We start from the raw sequence: 26,964 nt of genomic DNA on the forward strand, positions 1-26,964 counted from the left end.
GAGAGAAAACAATTCAAGAGTTGGTAGGCATGTTCCCTGCCCAAAGGGAGCTTATATAATAGAAGGGAAGGCAGGCATTAAAATAAATTACAGGAACATATATAAGTGCTGTGGAGCTGAGGGTAGGATGAATATCAAATGCTTAAAGGGTACAGATCCAAGAGCAAGGGCAATGCAGAAGGGCTTGATCAGGGAAGACCTCTTGGAGGAGATGTGATTTGAATAGGCCTTTTGAAGGTGAGATGATTGGTGGTCTGTCAGATGAAGGGGAAAGGAGTTCAAGGCCAGTGACAAGAGGGCAAAGAGTCAGTGCTGAGATAGATGAGATCAAGGTACAGTGAGAAGGTTAGCATAAGAGATGCAAAGTAAGGAGGCTGGGTTGTAGTACAATTCAGTGAGGTATAATAGGAGGGGGCAAGGTGAATGAGTGCTTTAAAGCCAATGGTAAGGAGTTGGAGGTGGCTGGACAACCACAAGAGTTTCTTAAGGAGTGGAGAAAAGTGGACTGAACAGTTTTATAGAAAAATGATCAGGGCAGTAGTCTGGAGTGGGGAGAGACAGGAGGAAGGGAAGTCAGCAAAAAAAACCACTTCCACTTCAGATACAGGCCTCAGGGCTACTCTAGCGCCAGGCGCGGCACAAGCAGGGTAGAGAGGCCCTATAGAATTCCAACCTGTCCAAGGCTCAACTGCCAATGTTCACCACACTATCTGTTAATCCAAAAATCATTTCACGGTTACCTTTCCATAGAAATCGCTCATTTGTTCTAGAGGCACATGGGAACCTTCATACATCTCAATGACTTCTTCATCAGGGACCACGCTGAGTCCTCTAGCAAAAACAAGAGCTGATTCAGTTCAAAAGCCCAAAGAGCAGTTCTGATCACTCACTAACACAGAGTGGCTATGCAATTTATTAAGACAACGAGATGGGAGATCTGGCTTCTATTTCTATCATTTGCTCTTCTTTCCCCATCTGGAAAATGGGAGGAAATAATACCTGTCCTCTGTGTGGTTTGAATGACTGTCTTTAAAATTCTTCAAGCTCCTCAGATGCATGGCATCATCGGGGGAAGAATAGGGGAAGGATAATGTGCCATGGTCCATAACCAAAAGTAACAAGCAAGCCAATCATTGATACTGTGGAAGCACAATGGCCAGAGCTTTGCATTGGCCCCCTTCTCTCTCTGACCACCTTCACCTCTGAGCCACTTGCCTCTAGGCCTTTTTGACCACCTCTATGCCTGCTTGATTGTCTCATAACAACAAAACCAAGAACTGTTGAGTACGCAACTCAAAAGCAAGTACTTTGTGTACCCTCCCCTTTTTGACCATCCTGCCAGTCTCATCAGAAAGACTGGCATATTAAAAATCTCCCAGTGGGATGGAGTTATTCCTCCTTAAGCCAAAATGCACTAGCAAACAAATCAGCAGCAGGGAGTGGTAATTGCCTTTTTGGCCCATATTAGAGCTGGGCGACTGCCCCAGGGAAGAATTTCCTGCTACCTGTCTTACAATTTGTATCTTGTATTGTGCTCTCAGGTCAAATGCTGTATCAACTGTGTATAAAGAAACTCTGTATTGTGTGGAGCTGATCTGCCCTTGACTAGTAGAGGAAACTCTGCTCATCTTCCCCCATTCGTACTAGTGGTAGACGAAGCACTAGTAGTAATAAACTTGTCTCTGACATACCCTTTTGAGTACAATGCAGTCTGTGAAGTTTTCTTTTACAATATCTATGTGGACTAAAGATACTGCTACATGAGCAACTATCTTGACTAACTTCAACTAACTTCAGCCACTATGCATTCTTTAAATTACAAAACCATTCTCTCAAATGCAAGAAAGTTAAATTTTCAATGAAAAACCAAAAAAAAAAAAACCGATTTCAGTTAAAACAACCTCTGGGGATTTAAAACTTCTAGCTACAGAAAGCAAAAGAGTACTGAACTTCCTTTTACTTTGGTTTGAGAAAATAGATCATATGATCATGGAAAACTAGATCAATCAAGAATCTGACCTTAAAAGATAGTGTCACCTCACTAAAACAACAGTACATGGTTAAACCTTCCAGACGTTTTTTTGTAAGTAAAGATTAAGTAGTGAAGAGGAGAAAGGATTCTGGTATTTAAAAGTTATTTCTCCTACCAATGCCTCCTTAGAAAAGTATGCTAACAAAGGGGAGACATTTTAGGCACTCAGAATTGCAAATAAAAATGAAATACACGCTTTGCCCACCCTCTGCTTCTGAGTACTCCTTTGGACTCCTAATGAATTGAGCATGGGCCTAACTCCACTTTACAGATGAGGTAACAGGCACAGAGAAGTTAAGTGACTTGCCCAAAGTCACACTGCAGACAAGTGGCAGAGCCAGGATTAGATCCCAGGCCCTCTGGCTCCTGGGCTTGTGCTCTTCCTGAGGCTACACAGCTTCTTTCTGCGGTTAACAGTGGAAAATACCTTCCCTTTCTGCATGGTGAGAACCAGTAGTGCTCTTTATTTCAATGTGCATCAAAACCCCAACACTCATATCCCACCTGCTATCAACCCAATAGGACACCATAGAGTGCATATATGTTTTAAGTCTATCATACATACTCCTCAATACCTCTATGCTTGTGATTGGTACTTAAAATTAACTATGCTAAAAAAATCCAATAATCATTATTGCTATTATTACTATTACTACTGTGGTATTTGTTAAGCACTTATGATGTGCCAAATGCTGTACTATGCGCTGAGGTCAATATAAGATAATCTAGTCCCACATGGAGCTCACAGTCTAAGCAGGGGGGAAAAGTAATTGAGCCCCCATTTTGCAGATGAGGGAATTGAGGCACTGAGATGTTAAGTGATTTTCTCAAGGTCACACAGCAGGTAAATGGTGGAGCCAGGATTAGAACCCACACCTTCTGACACCCAGGCCTGTGCTCCTTTCATTAGGCCACACTGCTTCAGTAATTGAGTTAGTTTGGATCCATGAAATACAACTTACCTATATACAGTTCCCAGCTGAATGTAATGAAAGGCATCAATCTTCATCAATATTGCCTTTGAAAACACACACAGAGACTCATTTTTAGGTATTGCTGGAAATGTTAAACAGTATTTTTCTGTAATAAGTAAAAAAACCTTTCTACTTCACAAATTCCTGTTTGGTGACTCTCACTGTACAAGTAACAGCCTGAGTGGCTATGAAATGATGAAGCGCTTCAAATATTTTTTTTTTAATGGTATTTGTTAAGCGCTTACTAGGTGCCAGGCAATGTACTAAATGCTGGGATAGACACAAGCTAATCAGGTTGGACACAGTCAGTGTCCCACATGGGGCTCACAGTCTTAATCCCCATTTTATTGATGAAGTAGTAGCAGCACAGAGAAGTTAAGTGACTTGCCCGAGGTTACACAGCAGAGCCTAAATTAGAACTCAAGTCCTCTGACTCCCAGGTCTGTGGCCTTTTCAGTAGGCTACACACTTCTCCTGGTCCAAGACTATTTATTGTTGTAGCTTGCCAGACAGCTGATACACTAGTAGACCTGTGTGCTCTTTGGAATGCTAAAGATTATTGTTCTAAACTCCCGCTTCAAATAGCCAGTTGACATTTCCCTTAAAATGGTGCTCTTGAAAAGGCTTTCTCCAAAGATATTTTAAATAATTCAGACTAATTATCTAAAGGAAAATATTCCAGAAGATAATAATTGGAGACCAACTTCCATTATTTTGAAAGAAAGGATTAAAAATGTTTCTTTCTTTCCTCTGAAATGGTCTACTTGAAAGTTTATCTTTTCTTTGAAATGGCCTTTAAAGAAACCTTCTCCAGCAATCTCTTGAATAATTCAGATTAAGTACCCAAAGATCTGGGAGAAAACTCATTTGCGGCCAGCTTGCATTAATTTCCATAGAAAAGCAGTAAAGGGAGTTATGAGATTCAAACGTTTGGCTCTTCAATTAATGGCTTCAGTGCAATACCTCTGTAAAATGGGGATTGAGACTATGAGTCCCACTTGGGACAGGGACTGTCCAACTCCATCCACCCCAGCGCTTAGTACTGTGCCTGGCATATAGTAAGCACTTAAATATTATTATTATTATTATTTCCAATACAGAGTTAGATTTTGAAAACAAAAATACAAGTTAACTTACTCGGTGCACATCATAATGAAGTCCACGAATCGCAAAGTTTGGGTCATATTCATACTTTCTGATTTCCACAGGATACTGTGGTTGGGGAAGAAAAGATGACACACTTAAAATAGATAAAATTCAAGATGCACCCAACAAAAAGGTAAGGAAAATAGCTGTAGTGGGCTTCTGCTCACAGGCAACGATGGTCAATTTTTTTAAGTTTACCTATTTCTGATTTCTTTAGAAGAACTCTACCCAACACTAGAGCTCCCTTCCAGTGAAAATACCCAGAATTCAGAACAGTTTTTAGAAAAACTTACTGAGCTGAATTTAAGTGCTTCTATTGCTCTGCATAGTACTCCGTTGCCTTCAAAAGAAACATTGATAACAACATTGTACAATTTGCCTAATGAGCTGGTTTAATAAACTATTCTGTTCTTAATTTAGACTCTTCATAGAGAGCATACCAAAATACTAATTAAAATATAGGAGTGTTTGGTTCATACATAAGCTCATTGTGGGTAGGAAATATGTCTTTGTTGCTATATTGTACTCGCCCAAGCTCTTAGTACAGTGTTCCGCACACAGTAAGTGCTCAATAAATATGATTGAATGAATATGTAGGAGAATCTCAAGTTAATTGTTACCTGGAATATCAAGAGTTTCATTAAAGAATCAATAACTTATAAAAATGGATATTCTTCAGTAATGCTTACATCAATCAATCAATGGTATTTACTGAGCACTTACTATGTGCAGAGCACTGTACTAAGCACTTGGGAGAGTAAAATATAACAGAATTAGCAGGCACATTCCCTGCCCATAACAAGCTTATAGTCTCTGTGAGGTATCAACCTCAAATTGAATTCAATCAATCAATCAATCAATCGTATTTATTGAGCGCTTACTATGTGCAGAGCACTGTACTAAGCGCTTGGGAAGTACAAATTGGCATCACATAGAGACAGTCCCTACCCGATAGTGGGCTCACAGTCTAAAAGGGGGAGACAGAGAACAGAACCAAACATACCAACAAAATAAAATAAGTAGGATAGAAATGTACAAGTAAAATAAATAAATAAATAAATAAACAGAGTAATAAATATGTACAACCATATATACATATATACAGGTGCTGTGGGGAGGGGAAGGCGGTAAGGCGGGGGGATGGAGGGGGGAGAGGGAGAGGAAGGAGGGGCTCAGTCTGGGAAAGCCTCCTGGAGGAGGTGAGCTCTCAGCAGGGCCTTGAAGGGAGGAAGAGAGCTAGCTTGGCGGATGGGCAGAGGGAGGGCATTCCAGGCCCGGGGGATGACGTGGGCCGGGGGTCGATGGCGGGACAGGCGAGAGCGAGGTACAGTGAGGAGATTAGTGGTGGAGGAGCGGAGGGTGCGGGCTGGGCAGTAGAAGGAGAGAAGGGAGGTGAGGTAGGAGGGGGCGAGGTGATGGACAGCCTTGAAGCCCAGGGTGAGGAGTTTCTGCCTGATGCGCAGATTGATCGGTAGCCATTGGAGGTTTTTGAGGAGGGGAGTGATATGTCCAGAGCGTTTCTGGACAAAGATAATCCGGGCAGCAGCATGAAGTATGGATTGAAGTGGAGAGAGACACGAGGATGGGAGATCAGAGAGAAGGCTAGTGCAGTAGTCCAGACGGGATAGGATGAGAGCTTGAATTAGCAGGGTAGCGGTTTGGATGGAGAGGAAAGGGCGGATCTTGGCAATGTTGCGGAGCTGAGACCGGCAGGTTTTGGTGACGGCTTGGATGTGAGGGGTGAATGAGAGAGCGGAGTCGAGGATGACACCAAGGTTGCGGGCTTGTGAGACGGGAAGGATGGTAGTGCCGTCAACAGAGATGGGAAAGTCAGGGAGAGGACAAGGTTTGGGAGGGAAGACAAGGAGCTCAGTTTTCGACATATTGAGCTTCAGGTGGCGGGCGGACATCCAGATGGAGATGTCCTGAAGGCAGGAGGAGATGCGAGCCTGGAGGGAGGGGGAGAGAGCAGGGGCAGAGATGTAGATCTGGGTGTCATCAGCGTAGAGGTGATAGTTGAAGCCGTGGGAGCGAATGAGGTCACCAAGGGAGTGAGTGTAGATTGAGAACAGAAGGGGACCAAGCACTGAACCTTGGGGAACTCCCACAGTAAGAGGATGGGAGGGGGAGGAGGAGCCTGCAAAAGAGACTGAGAAAGAACGACCGGAGAGATAAGAGGAGAACCAGGAGAGGACGGAGTCTGTGAAGCCAAGGTCAGATAACGTGTTGAGGAGAAGGGGGTGGTCCACAGTGTCAAAGGCAGCTGAGAGGTCGAGGAGGATTAGGACAGAGTATGAGCCGTTGGATTTGGCAAGCAGGAGGTCATTGGTGACCTTTGAGAGCGCAGTTTCCGTGGAATGAAGGGGACGGAAGCCAGACTGGAGGGGGTCGAGGAGAGAGTTGTTGTTGAGGAATTCTAGGCAGCGCGTGTAGACAACTCGTTCAAGGAGTTTGGAAAGGAATGGTAGGAGGGATATGGGACGATAACTAGAAGGTGAGGTGGGGTCAAGAGAGGGTTTTTTTAGGATGGGAGAGACATGGGCATGTTTGAAGGCAGAGGGGAAGGAACCAGTGGAGAGTGAGCGGTTGAAGATGGAAGTTAAGGAGGGGAGAAGGGATGGAGCGAGAGATTTCATAAGCTGAGAGGGAATGGGGTCAGAAGCACAGGTGGCCGGAGTAGCACTTGAGAGGAGGGAGGAGAGTTCCTCTGAGGATACCACTGGGAAGGATGGGAGAGTAGCAGAGAATGTTGAGAGCCGGGGGGTTGGAGAAAGGGGGGAAGAGACTTTGGGGAGGTCGGACCTGATGGATTTAATTTTGTTAATGAAGTAGGAGGCCAGATCGTTGGGGGTGAGGGAAGGAGGAGGGGGAGGAACCGGGGGCCTGAGAAGGGAGTTGAATGTACGGAAGAGCTGGCGGGGGTGATGGGCATGGGTGTCAATAAGGGAGGAGAAATAGTTTTGTCTGGCAGAAGAGAGGGCTGAGTTAAGGCAGGAAAGGATAAACTTGAAGTGAACGAGGTTGGCATGGTGTTTAGACTTTCGCCAGCAGCGTTCGGCAGCTCGAGCATAAGAGCGAAGGAGGCGGACAGTGGCAGTGATCCAGGGCTGTGGGTTAGTGGTGCGAGAGCGGCGAAGGGAAAGGGGAGCGAGTGAGTCTAGCTGAGTAGAAAGGGTAGAGTTGAGAGCAGTAATCTGATCATCAAGACTGGGTAGAGAGGAGAGGGCGGCGAGGTGGGGTGTGAGGCGTTCCGAAAGATGGGTGGGGTCCAGAGAGCGGAGATCTCTGTGAGGGAGTAATACGGATTGAATTAATCTGGTGATAACCATTTCCTTCCCTACCAGCATTCTGGCAATGCATAACAGGATAGACCATCCCCACTACTGCAAAAGTAAGTCAGCTGCAATGTCCTGCTGGTGGGAGAACATACCAGTTCCCCTTTAACTACTGGCATCTGAGCAAAGCTCACCTGCATGGCGAAGTGCCAGAAAGTGTCTAATTTTTGTCAAGCCTGGAACCAATTTGCCAATCCACACATCTGCTTTAAAGTCAAGTGGAAGCATGTAAACAGTAAGAGATTCTAGACTTGGGGAATCACAACTCAATCACCACTACAGAAACCCCCAACCCTTTTAAAGAAGCCACAGAAATTCACCCAGAATTTCTATAAAACTTAGCACCTAATTGCAGAAACCCAGGGAGCCTCCTTTGTGTTTATACTTTCCAGTTGCCTGTTTGAACCTTCAGAAATATTTACAGAGATTTATTTATAGCCGTTACCCTTTAGATGGCAGTTTGTACAGCAATGAACAGAACCCTGTCTGGGCTACACATCTCTGGCCAGTGGAGAACGCAGCGGGGCCCAAAACTGAAGTGTCTGACGTTGACCCAGATCAGTCTAGGGGCCAAGAGGGCAACAGGACTTTCCAAGAGGTGCTGCTGTGCACAGCATGTTCACATACGCATGATGGTAGACCATATTGCCAGGCTTTGAAATGCCAGGGGGTCCGTACGCCCACCCTCTACATTCTCCTCAAGGGGCTCTTAGTGAGAGATTTTTGGTACTTTCCAACTAGCTGGGTCACAACCAGGTTCCTTACACCCTTACAGGAAGCAGCGTCGCTTAGTGGATAGAGCACAGGCCTGGGAGTAAGAAGGTCATGGGTTCTAATCCTGGCTCTGCCACATGTCTGCTGCCTGACATTGGGAAAGCCACTTTACTTCACTGTGCCTCAGTTACCTCATCTGCAAAATGGGGATTGAGGCTGGGAGCCCCACATGGGCGCTCAATAAATACGATTGATTGATTGATTGATTGACAGGGACTGTGTCCAACCTGATTTGTTTGTATCCATCCCAGTGCTTGGTACAGTGCTTGGCACATAGTAAGCACTTAAATGCCACAATTATTATTATCCCTGAAGGAAGGAAAAACAAGTCTATTCCACGCTCAGCCAGTACATATGAGTAGCAAACACCTCTACCAGGGCAAAGCTGTTCTCAATTTCAAATAAGGAAAAGGAAGGAGTAGTAGTAGTTATCTCTGATTGGTGTGGTATACTCTTTCACATACTTTGGTAAGTTCCAAATAACAAGTGACACATTTCCTACCCACAGATGGCTTAACTGTCCACATCTTCATCATCATCTTACCCGGTGTTCATTGATGAGAAGATCCCGGGCAGCATTAAAAATCAGTGTGTGAAGATGTTTGGAATAAAATACCAATGTGTAGTCATAATCAAAGCCATAGATTTCAATGTCTGATAGGCTCAATTCATTGTTGGAGAATATAGCATCTGGATTCAGTAAATTGCCCATAATTGAAGGAACCAAGTCTGAAAGAGATAAAAATTGAATAGATCTTAGCTTTTATAATAAAAACAAATGGTACTGGTACCAACATGTGAATGTTTTACTTTATTGTTATCGAGTATAAGAGGACAATATTTCAGCACTCCAGGCCACAGTGCACTTGAATGTGAGATTTAGATGTTCCCCAAACCAAATTTGGTTTCCTAGCCTCTGCAGTCCAAATAATCACAAGGAGGAAAGATTGATACCCAAATCTACATCTCCACCCCTGTTCTTTCTCCCTCCCTCCAGGCTCATATCTCCTCCTGCCTTCAGGACATCTCCATCTGGATGTCTGCCCGCCATCTAAAACTCAACATGTCCAAGACTGAGCTCCTTATCTTCCCTCCCACATAGACTACCATCCTTCCCACCTCACAAGCCCGCAACCTTGGTGTCATCCTCAACTCCGCTCTCTCATTCACCCCACACATCCAATCCATCACCAAAACCTCCCGGTCTCACCTCCACAACATCGCCAATATCTGCCCTATCCTCTCCATCCAAACCACTACCTTGCTGGTTCAATCTCTCATCCTATCCCAACTGGATTACTGCATCAGCCTCCTTTCTGATCTCCCATCCTCTTGTCTCTCCCTGCTTCAGTCGATACTTCACTCTGCTGCCCGGATTATCTTTGTAGAGAAACGCTCAGGGCATGTCACTCCCCTCCTCAAAAATCTCCAGTGGTTGATTCAACCTTCGAATCAAGCAAAAACTCCTATCGGCTTCAAGGCTCTCCATCACCTCGCCCCCTCCTACCTCACCTCCCTTCTCTCCTTCTACAGCCCAGCCCACAAACTCCGCTCCTCTGCCGCTAACCTCCTCACCGTGCCTCATTCTCACCTGTCCCACCGTTGACCCCTGGCTCACATCCTACCTCTGGCCTGGAATGCCGTCCCTCCACACGTCCACCAAATAAGCTCTCTTCCTCCCTTCAAAGCCCTACTGAGAGCTTACTTCCTCCAGGAGGCCTTCCCAGACTGAGCCCCCCCTTTTTCCTCTCCTCCTCCCCTCTCCATTGCCCCCCTCCCTCCCTCTGCCCTACCCCTTTTCCCTCCCCACAGCACTTCTATATATTTGTACATATTTATTACTCTATTTTTATCAACGTGTATAAAGCTATAATTATATTTACTGACAGTATGGACACCTATCTACTTGTTTTGTTTTGTTGTCTGTCTCCCCCTTCTAGACTGTGAGCCCATTGTTGGGTAGGGACCGTCTCTGTTGCCAATTTGAACTTCAAGCGCTTAGTACAGTGCTCTGAACACAGTAAGAGTTCAATAAATATGACTGAATGAATGAAGAAAGGATATTTCTGTGCTTGTGTACATAAAAATGGTCAGACCTTTCACTAATTCCTCTTGTTCCCAGCCTCCTGATATTAATGCATTCATTTTTACAAACATTTGACTGGACCTCCAATATTATCCCTCTTTTTGAAAAATTCCTCCATCTCCATAGTTACTTCAGTTCACTCTCCTCCACTCGTGACAAAAGCAGGACCAAAATGGCATTCAACTTTGATTCAAACGAAGGCAAGAATCTAAGTAAACAATTACGTGAGCAGTTTCATCTAACTTGTTGAGCCAGTTTATCCATTCCACACATTTTGATCAAAGGACATAGGTTAGGCTAGTCTACAAGTGATTTCAGTGTTCTTGATCCACATTCCATCCTTTCTAGTGCACAGAAGCTTTATGTTTCCCTGTTCACATTCCTTCTATTCTCTTATTAGCACCAGTCTTTCAAAGAACACGTCATATATGCTAACATGACTTCGTGTGATGACAAACCAAAGCCTCCTCCAAACACATACAAAGGGTGCTAAATCGATGGGGGGAGGGGGAGAAGTGTTGCCACCCTGTAAATATATGTTCCATTTCCTGTATAGATGAACTCTGAGCAACCCAAGCTCAGCCCATCAGATTCCAAAGTAGCCTCCAGATAATCAAACCATATTGCAATAAAACCTATTCCAAACCTATCCTACAGCCACTATTTCCTGATATACTACAGCAAGGCCAGTCTCAAGGCCCTGGATGATTATCAGTATCAACAGTATTTATCGAGGAGCTGATTGCAGAGTTCTGTACTATGCCCCTGGAGACACACAAAAGAAGTAGGAAATGAAAAGAATATAAGGATAGTTTTCCCACAATGCATGCTTTCACTACCTGCTTTGGATACAACGTTGTCGGGGAAGTAGGGAATTACATCTGACAATGTGCATCTATCTGGCTAGAATGTGATGAGGGATTGGAAGAAACAGCTGCACTCATATGCGCTGCATCATCTGACATCTAAGTATTGTACTGTGAGTTTTCCTTAAGGAGGAGCTTGTCAAGGACTGAATTAAGGAGAACTATATGTTAGTTCTTTACACAGAGAACTGCAAATCCAAGAACTAAAGGTTTTGGATAATTTGGCTTCAGATTAAGTGATTCTAACCCTACATTTAAACTTTCATCAGAGGGTAACTCAAATAAGTGAGTACTAAAAGGCAAGAACTATTAAAGCTCATTCATCAATTTTTAATCATCTATGAATTGTACCATGGGATCACCTCAGAGAGAACTAGTAAATGCAGTCACTTCTGTGGAATGCACAATGAATGCTTTCACTGTAAATAGCAGAGCAAAGACCAAACAAGTGGATGACCTGGAATGAATTTCCATCTTCAGCTGTATACACTGGGATTAAGACATTCCTTGCCAGTACCTAGGAAACAAGCAGTACTGGAAAACCTTGTGTCATTTCACATGATTCCCTAAAATGGGACACAGCTGTACTCAATAGGTATTACAAGTCCCTAATCTCCCTCATGATGCTAAGTGCTGAATCATTATGTTTTATTTGCCAAAAGCCTGGAGGTGTTACAGTGCACTAGCACTCACCGAAAAGGAGAGCTGGGTAAATTGCCAGTTCCCAGGCCTATGGACCCCTAGCCCAGCCTCAGAGTCCATCCAGGCTGGTCTGATTGACAGGCTGGACTCAATTTGACCAATTTCTTGACGAGTTTGGATCTTATCTTTTGGCCAGCTCTCCAGTCGCTGATTTGGCTGGAGGCTTTTGGTTCTATTACAAGTATGGTTCCTTTTCCTCTCTATTCCTCTGAGAGAAGCAATGTTTGACAGGGAGAAGAGTTATCTGAAACGCAAATAAGAGATTAGCCCTCTTTTCTAATTTCAAAGGATCATCTCACATGCAGTTCTTTAGTTGAAATTTATTATTTCAATCTCAAGATTTTAGGACCAACAAGAGTCACCCTGTTTGGAATGTACAAAGAACAAAACAAATACGTTTCTGTATTGCTACATTTTTGTTTCTAACCATGAAAACAGGACTGGAGGAGACAGAAAAGCAGGAACAGAGTACAGACCTGGGAGTCAGAAGGACCTAGGTTTTAATCCCAGCTCTGCCACTTGTCTGCTGTGTGACCCTGGGTAAATCACTTAACTTCTCTATGCCTCAATCACCTCATCTGTAAAATGGGAATTAAAATTGTGAGCCCAATGTGGAACATGGACTGTGTCCAACCTGATTAGCTGATATCTACCCCAGCACTTGGTATAATGCCTGGTACATAATAAGTACTTAATACCATAAAAAAATAAAGAAAAAATATGTCCATCAGGTAAACTCGGGCCAAAACTCTACACACAACCATACCACCAAACAGATGGATTTTACTCTATCCACATTAGCTTACAACAAGCCTAGATTTCTCCCTCCAATATTGAATGTTTTATTGAGAAAAACGAAGAACTTCTTCCATTGAGACAGTTATGGATTATCTTTCTTCAAAGGGTCATTGTTTCACACCAGACAGACTCAGCCTATCGTTTGACTGCATTTTCCAAGATCTCAGCTGTTCAAACTACCGCTTCTGAATTCACAAAGGCCTGGGTCCAATTCCAAAATCTCCAAGAATTACCAGTCAGTCTGCAGCATCAGAAACCCCATAACTGAATCTGTAAAAGAAAAAAGTACAATTGGATATTGCATGCAGTAGAGACCTGTTTCTTATCAACTTGCAAAGTGTTGTCATTTCTTTCCGTGACAAGAATTGCTTAGGCAACATCAGTACAGTAGTTTCTGAGTCAACAACTGCACACTGATGTAGACAACTCCACTTCACATTCTTTCTGCTCATAATTGCACACAGTTTCGCAATCCAGGCAATGCAAAGGTAATACAGTAGAGTGGAATTTGAGACTTTGTCCCTCTGGGGCTAAGACACAGCAACCCAAAAATTGGCTTCCAAGCTGCTACTCTAACAATGTTCTGGGAACAAGGAAAAAACACCTGCCTAGTGGCAGGCTAATGTGGGCAAAGACCTTACATGCACCTCACAATGTGCTGCATCCTTGCCCGTCTACTCCCTCATCAGCAGAGTGTGTGAGTGATCCTGAACAAGCCGTTAGTACTACAATCACCTTCTCTGTCAGGGTCTAAATCCTGAAGTCTCACTCATTGTTCCTGTGGGAGACTCGGCCATCCATCTCTCCCCCATCATGAAGTGTAGAAAATCATCCTTAACCACCTATCTCACAACCCTTTTAGCTTCAAATCAGGATAAAAGAATAGGGTATGTTTAGCTTCTCAACACACAGTAGTGGGATAACAATGGTTTTTATTGAGCATTCATTGTGTGCACAGCTCTGTACCAAGCACTTGAAAGAATACAACATTCTAAGTAGACAAGATCCCTGCCCTCAAAGATCTTTTTGCATCCACTCATTCCAATTTACCAAAGAAGGAATCAACTTTCTCTCCTCATGCATCCAATACACCAGAACCACTCATACTTTAAAGAAACACTTTCCAAAATGTGTTTTTAATGAATAAAATAAGGCATCAAAATAATTAGGCTGTGGGGCAGGGTTACAGAATCCTGGCCTTCCTCGGGAGAGGAGAGGGGAGGGGAGAAGGAGAGAGCTAAAATCCTCTGGAAATAAACCCTCCAAAAATGTTTTTTTGCAGCTACTGTGCTTGCTGAACTGTTTTGGCAGTGAACAATTGTAAACTGATTTAGCATCTTGTTTAATTCTGCCTCAGTTTAGGGTATGTGTGATGATTTATCAATATTTCTACTGATATCAATCAATCGTATTTATTGAGTGCTTACTGTGTGCAGAGCACTGTACTAAGCACTTGGGAAGTACAAGTTGGCAACATATAGAGACAGTCCCTACCCAACAGTGGGTTCACAGTCTAAAAGGGGGAGACAAAGAACAAAGCCAAACATACTAACAAAATAAAATAAATAGAATAGATATGTACAAGTAAAATAGAGTAATAAATATGTACAAACATATATACATATATACAGGTGCTGTGGGGATGGGAAGGAGGTAAGATGTGGGGGATGGAGAGGGGGACGAGGGGGAGAGGAAGGAAGGGGCTCAGTCTGGGAAGGCCTCCTGGAGGAGGTGAGCTCTCACTAGGGGCTTGAAGGGAGGAAGAGAGCTAGCTTGGCGGATGGGCAGAGGGACTGGGGCCATTCCAGGCCCGGGGGATGACGTGGGCCGGGGGTCAATGGCGGGACAGGCAAGAACGAGGTACGGTGAGGAGATTAGCGGCAGAGGAGCGGAGGGTGCAGGGTGGGCTGTAGAAGGACAGAAGGGAGGTGAAGTAGGAGGGGGCGAGGTGATGGACAGCCTTGAAGCCCAGGGTGAGGAGTTTCTGCCTGATGTGCAGATTGATTGGTAGCCACTGGAGATTTTTGAAGTGGGGAGTAACATGCCCAGAGCGTTTCTGGACAAAGACAATCCAGGCAGCAGCATGAAGTATGGGCAGCATGAAGTATGAAGTGCTGATATGTGTTTAGAAATGCAATGTCTGGAATATTTGACCATTTTTAATGTGCAGATTAGGGCACGCTTGGATAATTGGTCCCTGTGGTCAGTTTTTGGTTATATCTGGTGATCTGGTGTGAGGATCATAATTCTTTTTGCTCCAATAAAGAACCCTCGACTCAAAAACCAAGATGTAGATATCGTTCAGTTCTGGACTGACACCCTATAATTAAGTCTCAAAATCTTTGTATACACCAAAAAATAGTGTGATATTGAGCGCTATTTTACTTACATTCTGAATTTACAAATACCTAAAGAGTAACTTTTTTATGGTATTTGCTAAGTGCTTACTATGTGGCAGGCATTGTACTAAGCGCTGGAGTAGATACAAGCTAGTCAGTATGGACACAGTCCATGCCTCACCTGGGGCTCACAGTCTTAATCCCCATTTTACTGAGGCAGAGAAGTTGAGTGACTTGCCCAAGCTTCCACACATAGTAAGCGCTCAATAAATACGATTGATTGATTGATTGATTCCACAGCAGCCAAGTGACAACCCTAATGAAGATAGATTTTTTTTCCATAGAGCTATTTGATTCTTGATAAACTAAAATAAATCCAAATTTTAAAAATTTGACCCTGATTTAAAAACAACAAGAGCTTAACTAGGTCCCAAATTGTTTTCAACCTGAAAACTCCATCCCCAAGTTATAAGACCAAACTAGCAATGCTAATACAAAAGTTAAGCACAAGTCACATGAACAGCATTCACTTCCTCAAGGGGAGAAGAGAGATACTTGAGTCAAGGTCAGACAGAGGCAAAGTCTTCCTGGTTTAAGGGGGAACCACGCAAGACAGGTGAAATAGGAGTCAGCCTGACTGCCTTCATTTAGGTGGTGATTATAATATAAACCCTTTTAAAGGCCAAGGAAAGAGTCTGGAGAACGTAATTCTGGACCCGAGAACTGCTGCCTCTGCCAGAAAAACATCTCCTCTTTCCCTAACCCCAGACTAAATGAAAATAACAAGAGTTCAAAATTATTTGTAAGTCAGGTCACCCAGTACAATTAATTATGACTGAGGAACCCAAGAGCTATTTTTTGATTATTTCAACAGTCATAAACCATCCTGGCCCAGCCATAGGCCAAATATCCCTGCCCATTTAAGTCCCAGCTGACGCTGGCCACTGGTTCACTGCAAACAATCTCCCCTACCCATTGTGCCAAGAGATGTATAGAGCTGCTGCTGCTTTGGAGACCAGCTAACCTGCGCATCTAAGAACAGCAATTGCTTTGAAAAGCAAGCACTTAATAATAATGATGATGACGGTATTTGTTAAGCGCTTACGATATGCCAGGCACTGTTCTAAGCGCTGGGGTAAGTACGAGGTAATCAGACTGTTCCCCGTCGGGCTCACAGTCTTTAATCCCCATTTTACAGATGAGGGAACTGGGGCACAGAGAAGTTAAGTGACTTACCCAAGGTCACACGGCAGACAAGTGGCAGAGCCGGGATTAGAACCCACATCCTCTGCCTGCCAAACCCGGGCTCTTTCTTCTATGCCATGCTGCTTCTCAGCACGTCTTCTGAGATGCATTGCTTCCAGAAAAACCAGGTTTGGTTGGCACCCCCCAAGGAATAACTGGAAGGAAGGGCCAATTCTACATAAAATGCCCAAATGCCCCTTTAAGTTTGGTGTAAGGAAAGACTGCAAAAAAAGATGATCTGTTTTAATCTCTTTGATTCAAAAGAGAGATTCTCGGAGAGAGGAAATGGCTTCACTGTAAGGGTGAAGGGCAAGAACTGAAAAAGTCTCCTGATGAAGCAGCGTGGCTTAGTGGACAGAATATGGGCCAGGGAGCCGGGGTTCTAGTGCTCTCATGTTCAAGAAGCAGAGTGGCCTAGTGGCAAGAACACGGGTTTGAGATTGAGAGGTCATGGGTTCAAATCCTGCTTTTGCTACTTGTCTGCTGTGTGACTTTGGGCAAGTCACTTAACTTCTCTGTGCCTCAGTTACCTCCTCTGTAAAACGGGGATGGAGACGGGGAGCCCCATGTGGGTCAATCTGATTACCTTGTATTTACCCCAGTGCTTAGAACAGTGCTCGGCACATAGTAAGAGCTTAACAAATACCATCATTGTTATTATTAATGCTGCTTCCGCCATTTATCTGCTGTATGACCTTGGGCTAGTCACTTAACTTCTCTATGCCTCAGTCCCCTCATCTACAAAATCACAGTAGTAATAATGGCATGTTAAGTGCTTATTGTGTGCCAGACACTGTACTAAGCGCTGGGGTGGATACAAGCTAATCGGGTTGAACACGGTCGCGGTCCCGCATTGGCTCAAAGTCTTAAGAAGCAGCGTGGCTCTGTGGAAAGGGCCCAGGCTTTGGAATCAGAGGTCATGGGTTCAAATTCCGACTCCACCAATTCATGCACTCAATCATATTTATTGAGCGCTTACTGTGTGCAGAGCACTGTACTAAGCGCTTGCCAATTGTCAGAGGTGTGACTTGGGGCAAGTCACTTAACTTCTCTGTGCCTCAGTTACTTCATCTGTAAAATGGGGATTAAGACCGTGAGCCCCCCGTGGGACAACCTGATCACCTTGTAACCTCCTCAGTGCTTAGCACAGTGCTTTGCACATAGCGCCTAATAAATGCCGTTATTATTATTATTAATCAATCAATCGTATTTATTGAGCGCTTACTGTGTGCAGAACACTGTACTAAGCGCTTGGGAAGTACAAGTTGGCAATATATAGAGACAGTCCCTACCCAACAGTGAGCTCACAGTCTAAAAGGGGGAGACAGAGAACAAAACCAAACATATTAACAAAATAAAATAAATAGAATAGATATGTACAAGTAAAAAGAGTAAATAGAGTAATAAATATGTACAAACATATATGCAAATATACAGGTGCTGTATATTAATCCTCCCCATTTTACACAGGTGGTAACTGACGCACAGGGAAGTGGGGTGACTTGCCCTCTATATGTTGCTAACTTGTACTTCCCAAGCGCTTAGTACAGTGCTCTGCACACAGTAAACGCTCAATAAATACGATTGAATGAATGAACTTGCCCAAGGTCACATAGCAGACAAGTGGCGGGTCCGGAATTAGAACCCACGCCCTTCTTACTCTCTGTCCCGGGCTCCGGCCCCGTCGCCAAGGGACTGAGAGCCCCACGGTGGGGACACGGCCTGGGTTCAACCTGATCCGTTTGCATCAACCCCTGCGCCCAGTGCAGTGCCTGGCACACGTAGTAAGCGTTTAACCAATCAATCAATCAATCGTATTTATTGAGCGCTTACTGTGTGCACAGCACTGTACTAAACACTTGGGAAGTACAAGTTGGCAACATATAGAGACAGTCCCTACCCACAGTGTAAAAGGGGGAGACAGAACAAAACCAAACATACGAACAAAATAAAATAAATAGAATAGATATGTACAAGTAAGATAAATAGAGTAATAAATATGTACAATCAATCAAATGTATTTATTGAGCGCTTACTGTGTGCAGAGCACTGTACTAAGCGCTTGGGAAGTACAAGTCGGCAACACATAGAGACAGGCCCTACCCAACAGCGGGCTCACAGTCTAGAAGGGGGAGACAGAGAACAAAACCAAGCATAGTAACAAAATAAAATAAATGGAATAGATATGTACAAGATAAATAGAGTAATAAATATGTACAATCAATCGATTGTGTTTATTGAGTGCTTACTGTGTGCAGAGCACTGTACTAAGCGCTTGGGAAGTACAAGTCGGCAACACATAGAGACAGTCCCTACCCAACAGCGGGCTCACAGTCTAGAAGGGGGAGACAGAGAACAAAACCAAACACACTAACAAAATAAAATAAATAGAATAGACATGTACAAGATAAATAAATAAATAGAGTACTAAATATGTACAATCAATCAATCGTATTTATTGAGCGCTGTGTGCAGAGCACTGTACTAAGCGCTTGGGAAGTACAAGTCGGCAACACATACAGTCCCTACCCAACAGCGGGCTCACAGTCTAGAAGGGGGAGACAGAGAACAAAACCAAACATACTAACAAAGAAAAATAAATTGAATAGATATGTACAAGATAAATAATTAGAGTAATAAATATGTACAATCAATCAATTGTATTTATTGAGCGCTTACTGTGTGCAGAGCACTGTACTAAGCGCTTGGGAAGTACAAGTCGGCAACACATAAGAGTCCCTACCCAACAGCGGGCTCACAGTCTAGAAGGGGGAGACAGAGAACAAAACCAAACATACTAACAAAATAAAATAAATAGAATAGACATGTACAAGTAAGATAAATAAATACATAGAGAAATATGTACAATCAATCAATTGTATTTATTGAGCGCTTACTGTGTGCAGAGCACTGTACTAAGCGCTTGGGAAGTACAAGTCGTCAACACATAGAGACAGTGCCTACCCAACAGCGGGCTCACAGTCTAGAAGGGGGAGACAGAGAACAAAACCAGACATACTAGCAAAATAAAATAAATAAAATAGATATGTACAAGATAAATAGAGTAATAAATATGTACAATCAATCAATTGTATTTATTGAGCGCTGTGTGCAGAGCACTGTACTAAGCGCTTGGGAAGTACAAGTCGGCAACACATAGAGACAGTCCCTACCCAACAGCGGGCTCACAGTCTAGAAGGGGGAGACAGAGAACAAAACCAAACATACTAACAAAATAAAATAAATAGCACAGATATGTACAAGATAAATAAATAGAGTAATAAATATGTACAATCAATCAATCGCATTTATTGAGCGCTTGGGAAGTACAAGTCGGCAACACATAGAGACAGTCCCTACCCAACAGCGGGCTCACAGTCTAGAAGAGGGAGACAGAGAACAAAACCAAACATACTAACAAAATAAAATAGAATAGATATGTACAAGATAAATAGAATAATAAATATATACAAACACATACATATATACAGGTGCTGTGGGGAAGGGAAGGAGGTAAGATAGGGGGATGGGGAGGGGGACGAGGGGGAGAGGAAGGAAGGGGCTCAGTCTGGGAAGGCCTCCCGGAGGAGGTGAGGTCTCAGTAGGGCCTTGAAGGGAGGAAGAGAGCTAGCTTGGCGGGTGGGCAGAGGGAGGGCATTCCAGGCACAGGCGAGAACGAGGCCTTTTAGACTGTTAGCCCACTGTCTCTAGACTGTCTCTATGTGTTGCCAACTTGTACTTCCCAAGCGCTTAGTCCAGTGCTCTGCACACAGTAAGCGCTCAATAAATATGATTGATTGAGGCACGGTGAGGAGATTAGCGGCAGAGGGGCGGAGGGTGCGGGGTGGGCTGTTGAAAAATGTTACTTTTAAATTGTCCCCGCCCTCGCCGCCTGGCATCCCCGGGGTGTAGCGGAGCGGGGGGGGGGTCCCGTCCGCCCCCCCAAGCCGGGGCTTGTTGCCCAGGTCGGAGGGGTGGCGGTGGGCACACTCACCGGTAGTGCCCCTCTTGGCGTCGTTGTAGCGGTCCCAGAGGGGGGAGCCGGTGGTGCCCGCGGCGGGGCCGGCGGCCTGCGTGCAGCGGGGGCGGGGGCGGGGGCCCAACGGGGCGGCCCCCGGACTCCGGGCACCGGGCTCCCTCCCGCTGCCCAGCAGCAGGGGCCCCGCCGCCGCCCGCCCGCCCAAAGCCGGGGCCCGGCGAGACACCAACGCTGCCGCCGCAGCCATGCTCCCTGCAGCCGTGCTCGCTGCGGCCACGCTCCCTTGCAGCCACGCTCCCTTGCAGCCGCGGCCCTGCCCGCGAGCACGTGGCGGGCCCGCGCCCGCCCCCCCCCCCCCTCCCTCTGCCAGCGCCTGGAGTCCCCGCTCAGCCCCGCCCCCTGGCGGAGAATAATAATAACGGCATTTATGACGCTTAGTACAGCGTTCTGCACACAGTAAGCGCTCCATGAATACGTTTGAGTGGATGAATGAATGAATGGAGCGCTTACTCGAAGCAGCGTGGCTCGGTGGAAAAGAGCCCGGGCTTGGGAGTCCAGAGGTCATGCTCAGCCCCGCCCCCTGGCGGAGAATAATAATAACGGCATTTATTGCGCTTAGTGCAGTGCTCTGCACACAGTAAGCGCTCCATAAATACGTTTGATTGAATGAATGAATTAATTAATTAATTAATTGATTAATTAAGCGCTTACTAGAAGCAGCGTGGAACAGTGGATAGAGCCCGGGCTTGGGAGTCAGAGATCATGCTCAGCCCCGCCCCCTGGCGGAGAATAATAGTAATGGCATTTATTACGCTTACTACAGTGTTCTGCACACAGTAAGCGCTCCATAAATACGTTTGATTGAATGAATGAATGAATGGAGCGCTTACTCGAAGCAGCGTGGCTCGGTGGAAAAGAGCCCGGGCTTGGGAGTCCAGAGGTCATGCTCAGCCCCGCCCCCTGGCGGAGAATAATAATAATTGCATTTATTGCGCTTAGTACAGTGCTCTGCACACAGTAAGCGCTCCATAAATACGTTTGATTGAATGAATGAATGAATGAAACGCTTACTCGAAGCAGCGTGGAACAGTGGATAGAGCCCGGGCTTGGGAGTCAGAGGTCATGCTCAGCCCCGCCCCCTGGCGGAGAATAATAATAATGGCATTTATTACGCTTAGTACAGTGCTCTGCACACAGTAAGCGCTCCATAAATACGTTTGATTGAATGAATGAATGAATGGAGCACTTACTCGAAGCAGCGTGGCTCGGTGGAAAAGAGCCCGGGCTTGGGAGTCAGAGGTCATGCTCAGCCCCGCCCCCTGGCGGAGAAGAATAATAATGGCATTTATTACGCTTAGTACAGTATTCTACACACAGTAAGCGCTCCATAAATACGTTTGATTGAATGAATGAATGAATTAAGCGCTTACTAGAAGCAGCGTGGCTCACTGGATAGAGCCCGGGCTTGGGAGTCAGCGGTCATGCTCAGCCCCGCCCCCTGGCGGAGAATAATAGTAATGGCATTTATTACCATTAGTACAGTGTTCTGCACACAGTAAGTGCTCCATAAATACGTTTGATTGAATGAATGAATGAATGAATGAATTAAGCGCTTACTCGAAGCAGCGTGGATCAGTGGATAGAGCCCGGGCTTGGGAGTCCGAGGTCATGCTCAGCCCCGCCCCCTGGCGGAGAATAATAATAATAATAATGGCATTTATTACGCTTAGTGCAGTGTTCTGCACGCAGTAAGCGCTCCATAAATACGTTTGATTGAATGAATGAATGAATTAAGCGTTTACTCGAAGCAGCGTGGCTCGGTGGAAAAGAGCCCGGGCTTCGGAGTCCAGAGGTCATGCTCAGCCCCGCCCCCTGGCGGAGAACAATAATAATGGCATTTATTGCGCTTAGTACAGTGTCCTGCACACAGTAAGCGCTCCATAAATACGTTTGATTGAATGAATGAATGAATGGAGCGCTTACTTGAAGCAGCGTGGCTCGGTGGAAAAGAGCCCGGGCTTGGGAGTCAGAGGTCATGCTCAGCCCCGCCCCCTGGCGGAGAAGAATAATAATGGCATTTATTACGCTTAGTACAGTATTCTACACACAGTAAGCGCTCCATAAATACGTTTGATTGAATGAATGAATGAATTAAGCGCTTACTAGAAGCAGCGTGGCTCACTGGATAGAGCCCGGGCTTGGGAGTCAGCGGTCATGCTCAGCCCCGCCCCCTGGCGGAGAATAATAGCAATGGCATTTATTACCATTAGTACAGTGTTCTGCACACAGTAAGCGCTCCATAAATACGTTTGATTGAATGAATGAATGAATGAATTAAGCGCTTACTCGAAGCAGCGTGGATCAGTGGATAGAGCCCGGGCTTGGGAGTCCGAGCTCATGCTCAGCCCCGCCCCCTGGCGGAGAATAAGAATAATTGCATTTATTACGCTTAGTACAGTGTTCTGCACACAGTAAGCGCTCCACAAATACGTTTGATTGAATGAATGAATGGAGCGCTTACTCGAAGCAGCGTGGCTCGGTGGAAAAGAGCCCGGACTTGGGAGTCCAGAGGTCATGCTCAGCCCCGCCCCCTGGCGGAGAACAATAATAATGGCATTTATTGCGCTTAGTACAGTGTCCTGCACACAGTAAGCGCTCCATAAATACGTTTGATTGAATGAATGAATGAATGGAGCGCTTACTCGAAGCAGCGTGGCTCGGTGGAAAAGAGCCCGGGCTTGGGAGTCAGAGGTCAAGCTCAGCCCCGCCCCCCTGGCGGAGAATAATAATAATTGCATTTATTACACTTAGTACAGCGTTCTGCACACAGTAAGCGCTCCATAAATACGTTTGAATGAATGAATGAATGAATGAATGAATGAATGAATGAATGAATTAAGCGCTTACTCGAAGCAGCGTGGATCAGTGGATAGAGCCCGGGCTTGGGAGTCAGAGGTCATGCTCAGCCCCGCCCCCTGGCGGAGAATAATAATAATTGCATTTATTACGCTTAGTACAGTGTTCTGCACACAGTAAGCGCTCCATAAATACGTTTGATTGGATGAATGAATGAATGGAGCGCTTACTCGAAGCAGCGTGGCTCGGTGGAAAAGAGCCCGGGCTTGGGAGTCCAGAGGTCATGCTCAGCCCCGCCTCCTGGCGGAGAATAATAATTGCATTTATTACGCTTACTACAGTGTTCTGCACACAGTAAGCGCTCCATAAATACGTTTGATTGAATGAATGAATGAATGAATTAAGCGCTTACTAGAAGCAGCGTGGAACAGTGGATAGAGCCCGGACTTGAGAGTCAGAGCTCATGCTCAGCCCCGCCCCCTGGCGGAGAATAATAATAATTGCATTTATTACGCTTAGTACAGTGTTCTGCACACAGTAAGCGCTCCATAAATACGTTTGATTGGATGAATGAATGAATGGAGCGCTTACTCGAAGCAGCGCGGCTCGGTGAAAAAGAGCCTGGGCTTGGGAGTCAGAGGTCATGCTCAGCACCGCCCCCCGGCGGAGAATAATAATAATTGCATTTATTACGCTTAGTACAGCGTTCTGCACACAGTAAGCGCTCCATAAATACATTTGATTGAATGAATGAATGAATGAATTAATTAATTAATTAATTGATCGCTTACTCGAAGCAGCGTGGATCAGTGGATAGAGCCCGGGCTTGAGAGTCAGAGCTCATGCTCAGCCCCGCCCCCTGGCGGAGAATAATAATAATGGCATTTATTACGCTTAGTACAGTGTTCTGCACACAGTAAGCGCTCCATAAATACGTTTGATTGGATGAATGAATGAATTAAGCGCTTACTCGAAGCAGCGTGGCTCGGTGGAAAAGAGCCCGGGCTTGGGAGTCCAGAGGTCATGCTCAGCCCCGCCCCCTGGCGGAGAATAATAATAATGGCATTTATTACGCTTAGTACAGCGTTCTGCACACAGTAAGCGCTCCATAAATACATTTGATTGAATGAATGAATGAATGAATGAATTAATTAATTAATTAATCGCTTACTCGAAGCAGCGTGGCTCGGTGGAAAAGAGCCCGGGCTTGGGAGTCAGAGGTCATGCTCAGCCCCGCCCCCTGGCGGAGAATAATAATAATTGCATTTATTATGCTTAGTATAATACTATTATAATAGTATTATACTATTCTGCACATAGTAAGCGCTCCATAAATACGTTTGATTGGATGAATGAATGAATTGAGCGCTTACTCGAAGCAGCGTGGCTCAGTGGAAAGAGCCCGGGCTTGGGAGTCAGAGGTCATGGGTTCAAATCCCAGCTCCGCCGCTTGTCATTCATTGATTCAATTGTATTTATTAAGCGCTTACTGTGTGCGGAGCACTGTACTAAGCGCTTGGGAATCAATCAATCAATCGTATTTACTGAGCGCTTACTGTGTGCGGAGAACAGTACTAAGCGCTTGGGAAGTACAAGTTGGCACCATATAGAGACCAGTCCCTACCCAACAGTGGGCTCACAGTCTAGAAGGGGGAGACAGAGAACAAAACAAAACATATTAACAAAATAAAATAAATATGTACAAATAAAAGAGTAATAAATACGTATAAACAGATATACATATATACCGGTGCTGTGGGGAGGGGAAGGAGGTAAGGTGGGGGGGATGGGGAGGGGGAGGAAGTGCTCAATCAATACGTTTGATTGAATGAATTCATTCATTCAGTCATATTTATTGAGCGCTTACTGTGTGTGGAGCACTGTACTAAGCGCTTGGGAAGTACAAGTTGGCAACCTATAGAGACCGGTCCCTACCCAACAGTGGGCTCACAGTCTAGAAGGGGGAGACGGAGAACAAAACATATTAACAAAATAAAATAAATAGAATAAATATGTTACTGTGTGCAGAGCACTATACTAAGCGCTTGGGAAGTCCAAGTTGGCAACATACAGAGATGGTCCCTACCCAACAGCGGGCTCACAGTCTAGAAGGGGGAGACATACAACTGAACAAAACATATTAACAAGATAAAATAAATAGAATAAATATGTACAAATAAAATAAATAAATAGAGTAATTAATATGTACAAACATTTATACATATATACAGGTGCTGTGGGGAGGGGAATGAGGTAAGGCAGGGGGGGAAGGGGAGGAGGAGCAGAGGAAGGGGGGGCTCAGTCTGGGAAGGCCGTGGCTGCCTGGAGAATTTAAGCCTTAAGAGGATTTGAAAGGCATTCATAAGGAAAAAGAGAAAGGATAAATGTGCCACATTTTCTGATCGTCGAATCCAGTAATATTTCGGTGAATATAGTTATTCTTCTAGGCCGTTGTGGACAGGGAATGTGACTCCCAATTCTGTTTTATTGTATTCTCCCAAGTGCTTAGTACAATGCTCTGCACACAGTAAGTGATCAATACATTTGATTTGTCATTTTTCCCATCTTTTTAGGTTTTTCCCTACTTTGAGTTGGTGTGAATTCTGTTCTGTCAAAAGTTGGGCCCAGAACAATCGGATGAGCAAACAGAAATCTGTCTATAATGTAGACCGTGGAAGAGGGTGGGAATTTAGGATTCCCGGAACTGTGAGACCAGAGAACTAGAGAAGCAGCGTGGCTCAGTGGAAAGAGCCCGGGCTTTGGAGTCAGAGGTCATAGGTTCAAATCCCAGCTCCGCCAACTGTCAGCTGTGTGACTTTGGGCAAGTCACTTCACTTCTCTGTGCCTCAGTTACCTCATCTGTAAAATGGGGATTAAAACTGCGAGGACCCCCCCATGGGACAACCTGCTCACCTTGTAACCTCCCCAGCGCTTAGAACAGTGCTTTGCACATAGTAAGCGCTTAACAAAAACCATTATTATTATTATTATTATTATACACAGGGCATAGTCGGGGGAGGGATGGTGTGAAAATCGGGGAGATTCAAAAGCAACCGGCAGATGCTGCAGGTCAGCCACCAGGTAGCAGCAAAAACACAGGGCATACACTAATAAAATAATAATAATAATAATGCTGGTATTTAATAATAATAGCATTTGTTAAGCGCTTACTATGTGCGAAGCACTGTTCTAAGCGCTGGGGGGATACAAGGTGATCAGGTTGTCCCACGTGGGGCTCACAATTTTAATCCCCGTTTTACAGATGAGGTAACTGAGGCCCAGAGAAGTTAGGTGACTTGCCCAAAGTCACCCAGCTGACAAGTGGCGGAGACGAGACCTTACTGTGTGCCAAACACTGTACTAAGCGCCGGGGTGGATACAAGCAAATCGGGTTGGACACAGCCCCTGTCCCACATGGGGCTCACGGTCTTAATCCCCGCTTTCCAGAGGAGAAAACTGAGGCACAGTGAAGTGACTCGTCCAAGGTCACACAGCAGACAAGTGGCAAAGCTGGGATTAGAATAGCATTTCCCCGAAGGTATCAAAATGTTGGCTGGGCATGGTTGTAGTTGATAAAACTGCTACACAGACAAGAAACCCTTCAATGCTACAGCACATACTGAGATCAACACTTACCATACTTTTGCAGTTGCTATTTGCAGGTCTGGGAAATGTCCCTGTCTGTTCTGTTCTATTTAGTTTTCCTTGGTATCCCCACCTTCTGGAAAAGAAGATCCCCATATGGTTCCACCAGTTTCAATCAATCCATCAATTGTATTTATTGAGTGCTTACTGTGTGCAGAACACTGTACTAAGTGCTTGGGAGAATACG

At 45.0% G+C, this 26,964-nt stretch overlaps 1 protein-coding gene across 3 annotated transcripts in view; it reads right to left on the bottom strand.

Annotated features, from left to right (window-relative positions):
• The window catches only part of NT5DC3 (5'-nucleotidase domain containing 3), a 31,394-nt gene extending 11,029 nt beyond the window's left edge, over window positions 1-20,365 (bottom strand). Inside the window, exons 1-5 of one of the 3 annotated variants that reach the window (XM_038756909.1) lie at window positions 20,292-20,365; window positions 8,806-8,990; window positions 4,144-4,218; window positions 2,995-3,050; window positions 741-831 (exon numbers count right to left, since the gene is read on the bottom strand). In XM_038756909.1, coding sequence (XP_038612837.1) covers window positions 741-831; window positions 2,995-3,050; window positions 4,144-4,218; window positions 8,806-8,973 — 390 coding nt within the window. In that variant the 5' untranslated portion in view covers window positions 8,974-8,990; window positions 20,292-20,365. Of the gene's footprint in view, window positions 1-740; window positions 832-2,994; window positions 3,051-4,143; window positions 4,219-8,805; window positions 8,991-11,906; window positions 12,028-12,946; window positions 12,983-20,291 lie in introns of those variants that run through there. The other 2 variants (XM_038756911.1, XM_038756910.1) reach the window with 2 other exon arrangements.
• Between the last annotated feature and the right edge of the window lie 6,599 nt (window positions 20,366-26,964).

Source organism: Tachyglossus aculeatus, chromosome 14, assembly GCF_015852505.1.
Source record: "Tachyglossus aculeatus isolate mTacAcu1 chromosome 14, mTacAcu1.pri, whole genome shotgun sequence".
NCBI lineage: Eukaryota > Metazoa > Chordata > Mammalia > Monotremata > Tachyglossidae > Tachyglossus > Tachyglossus aculeatus.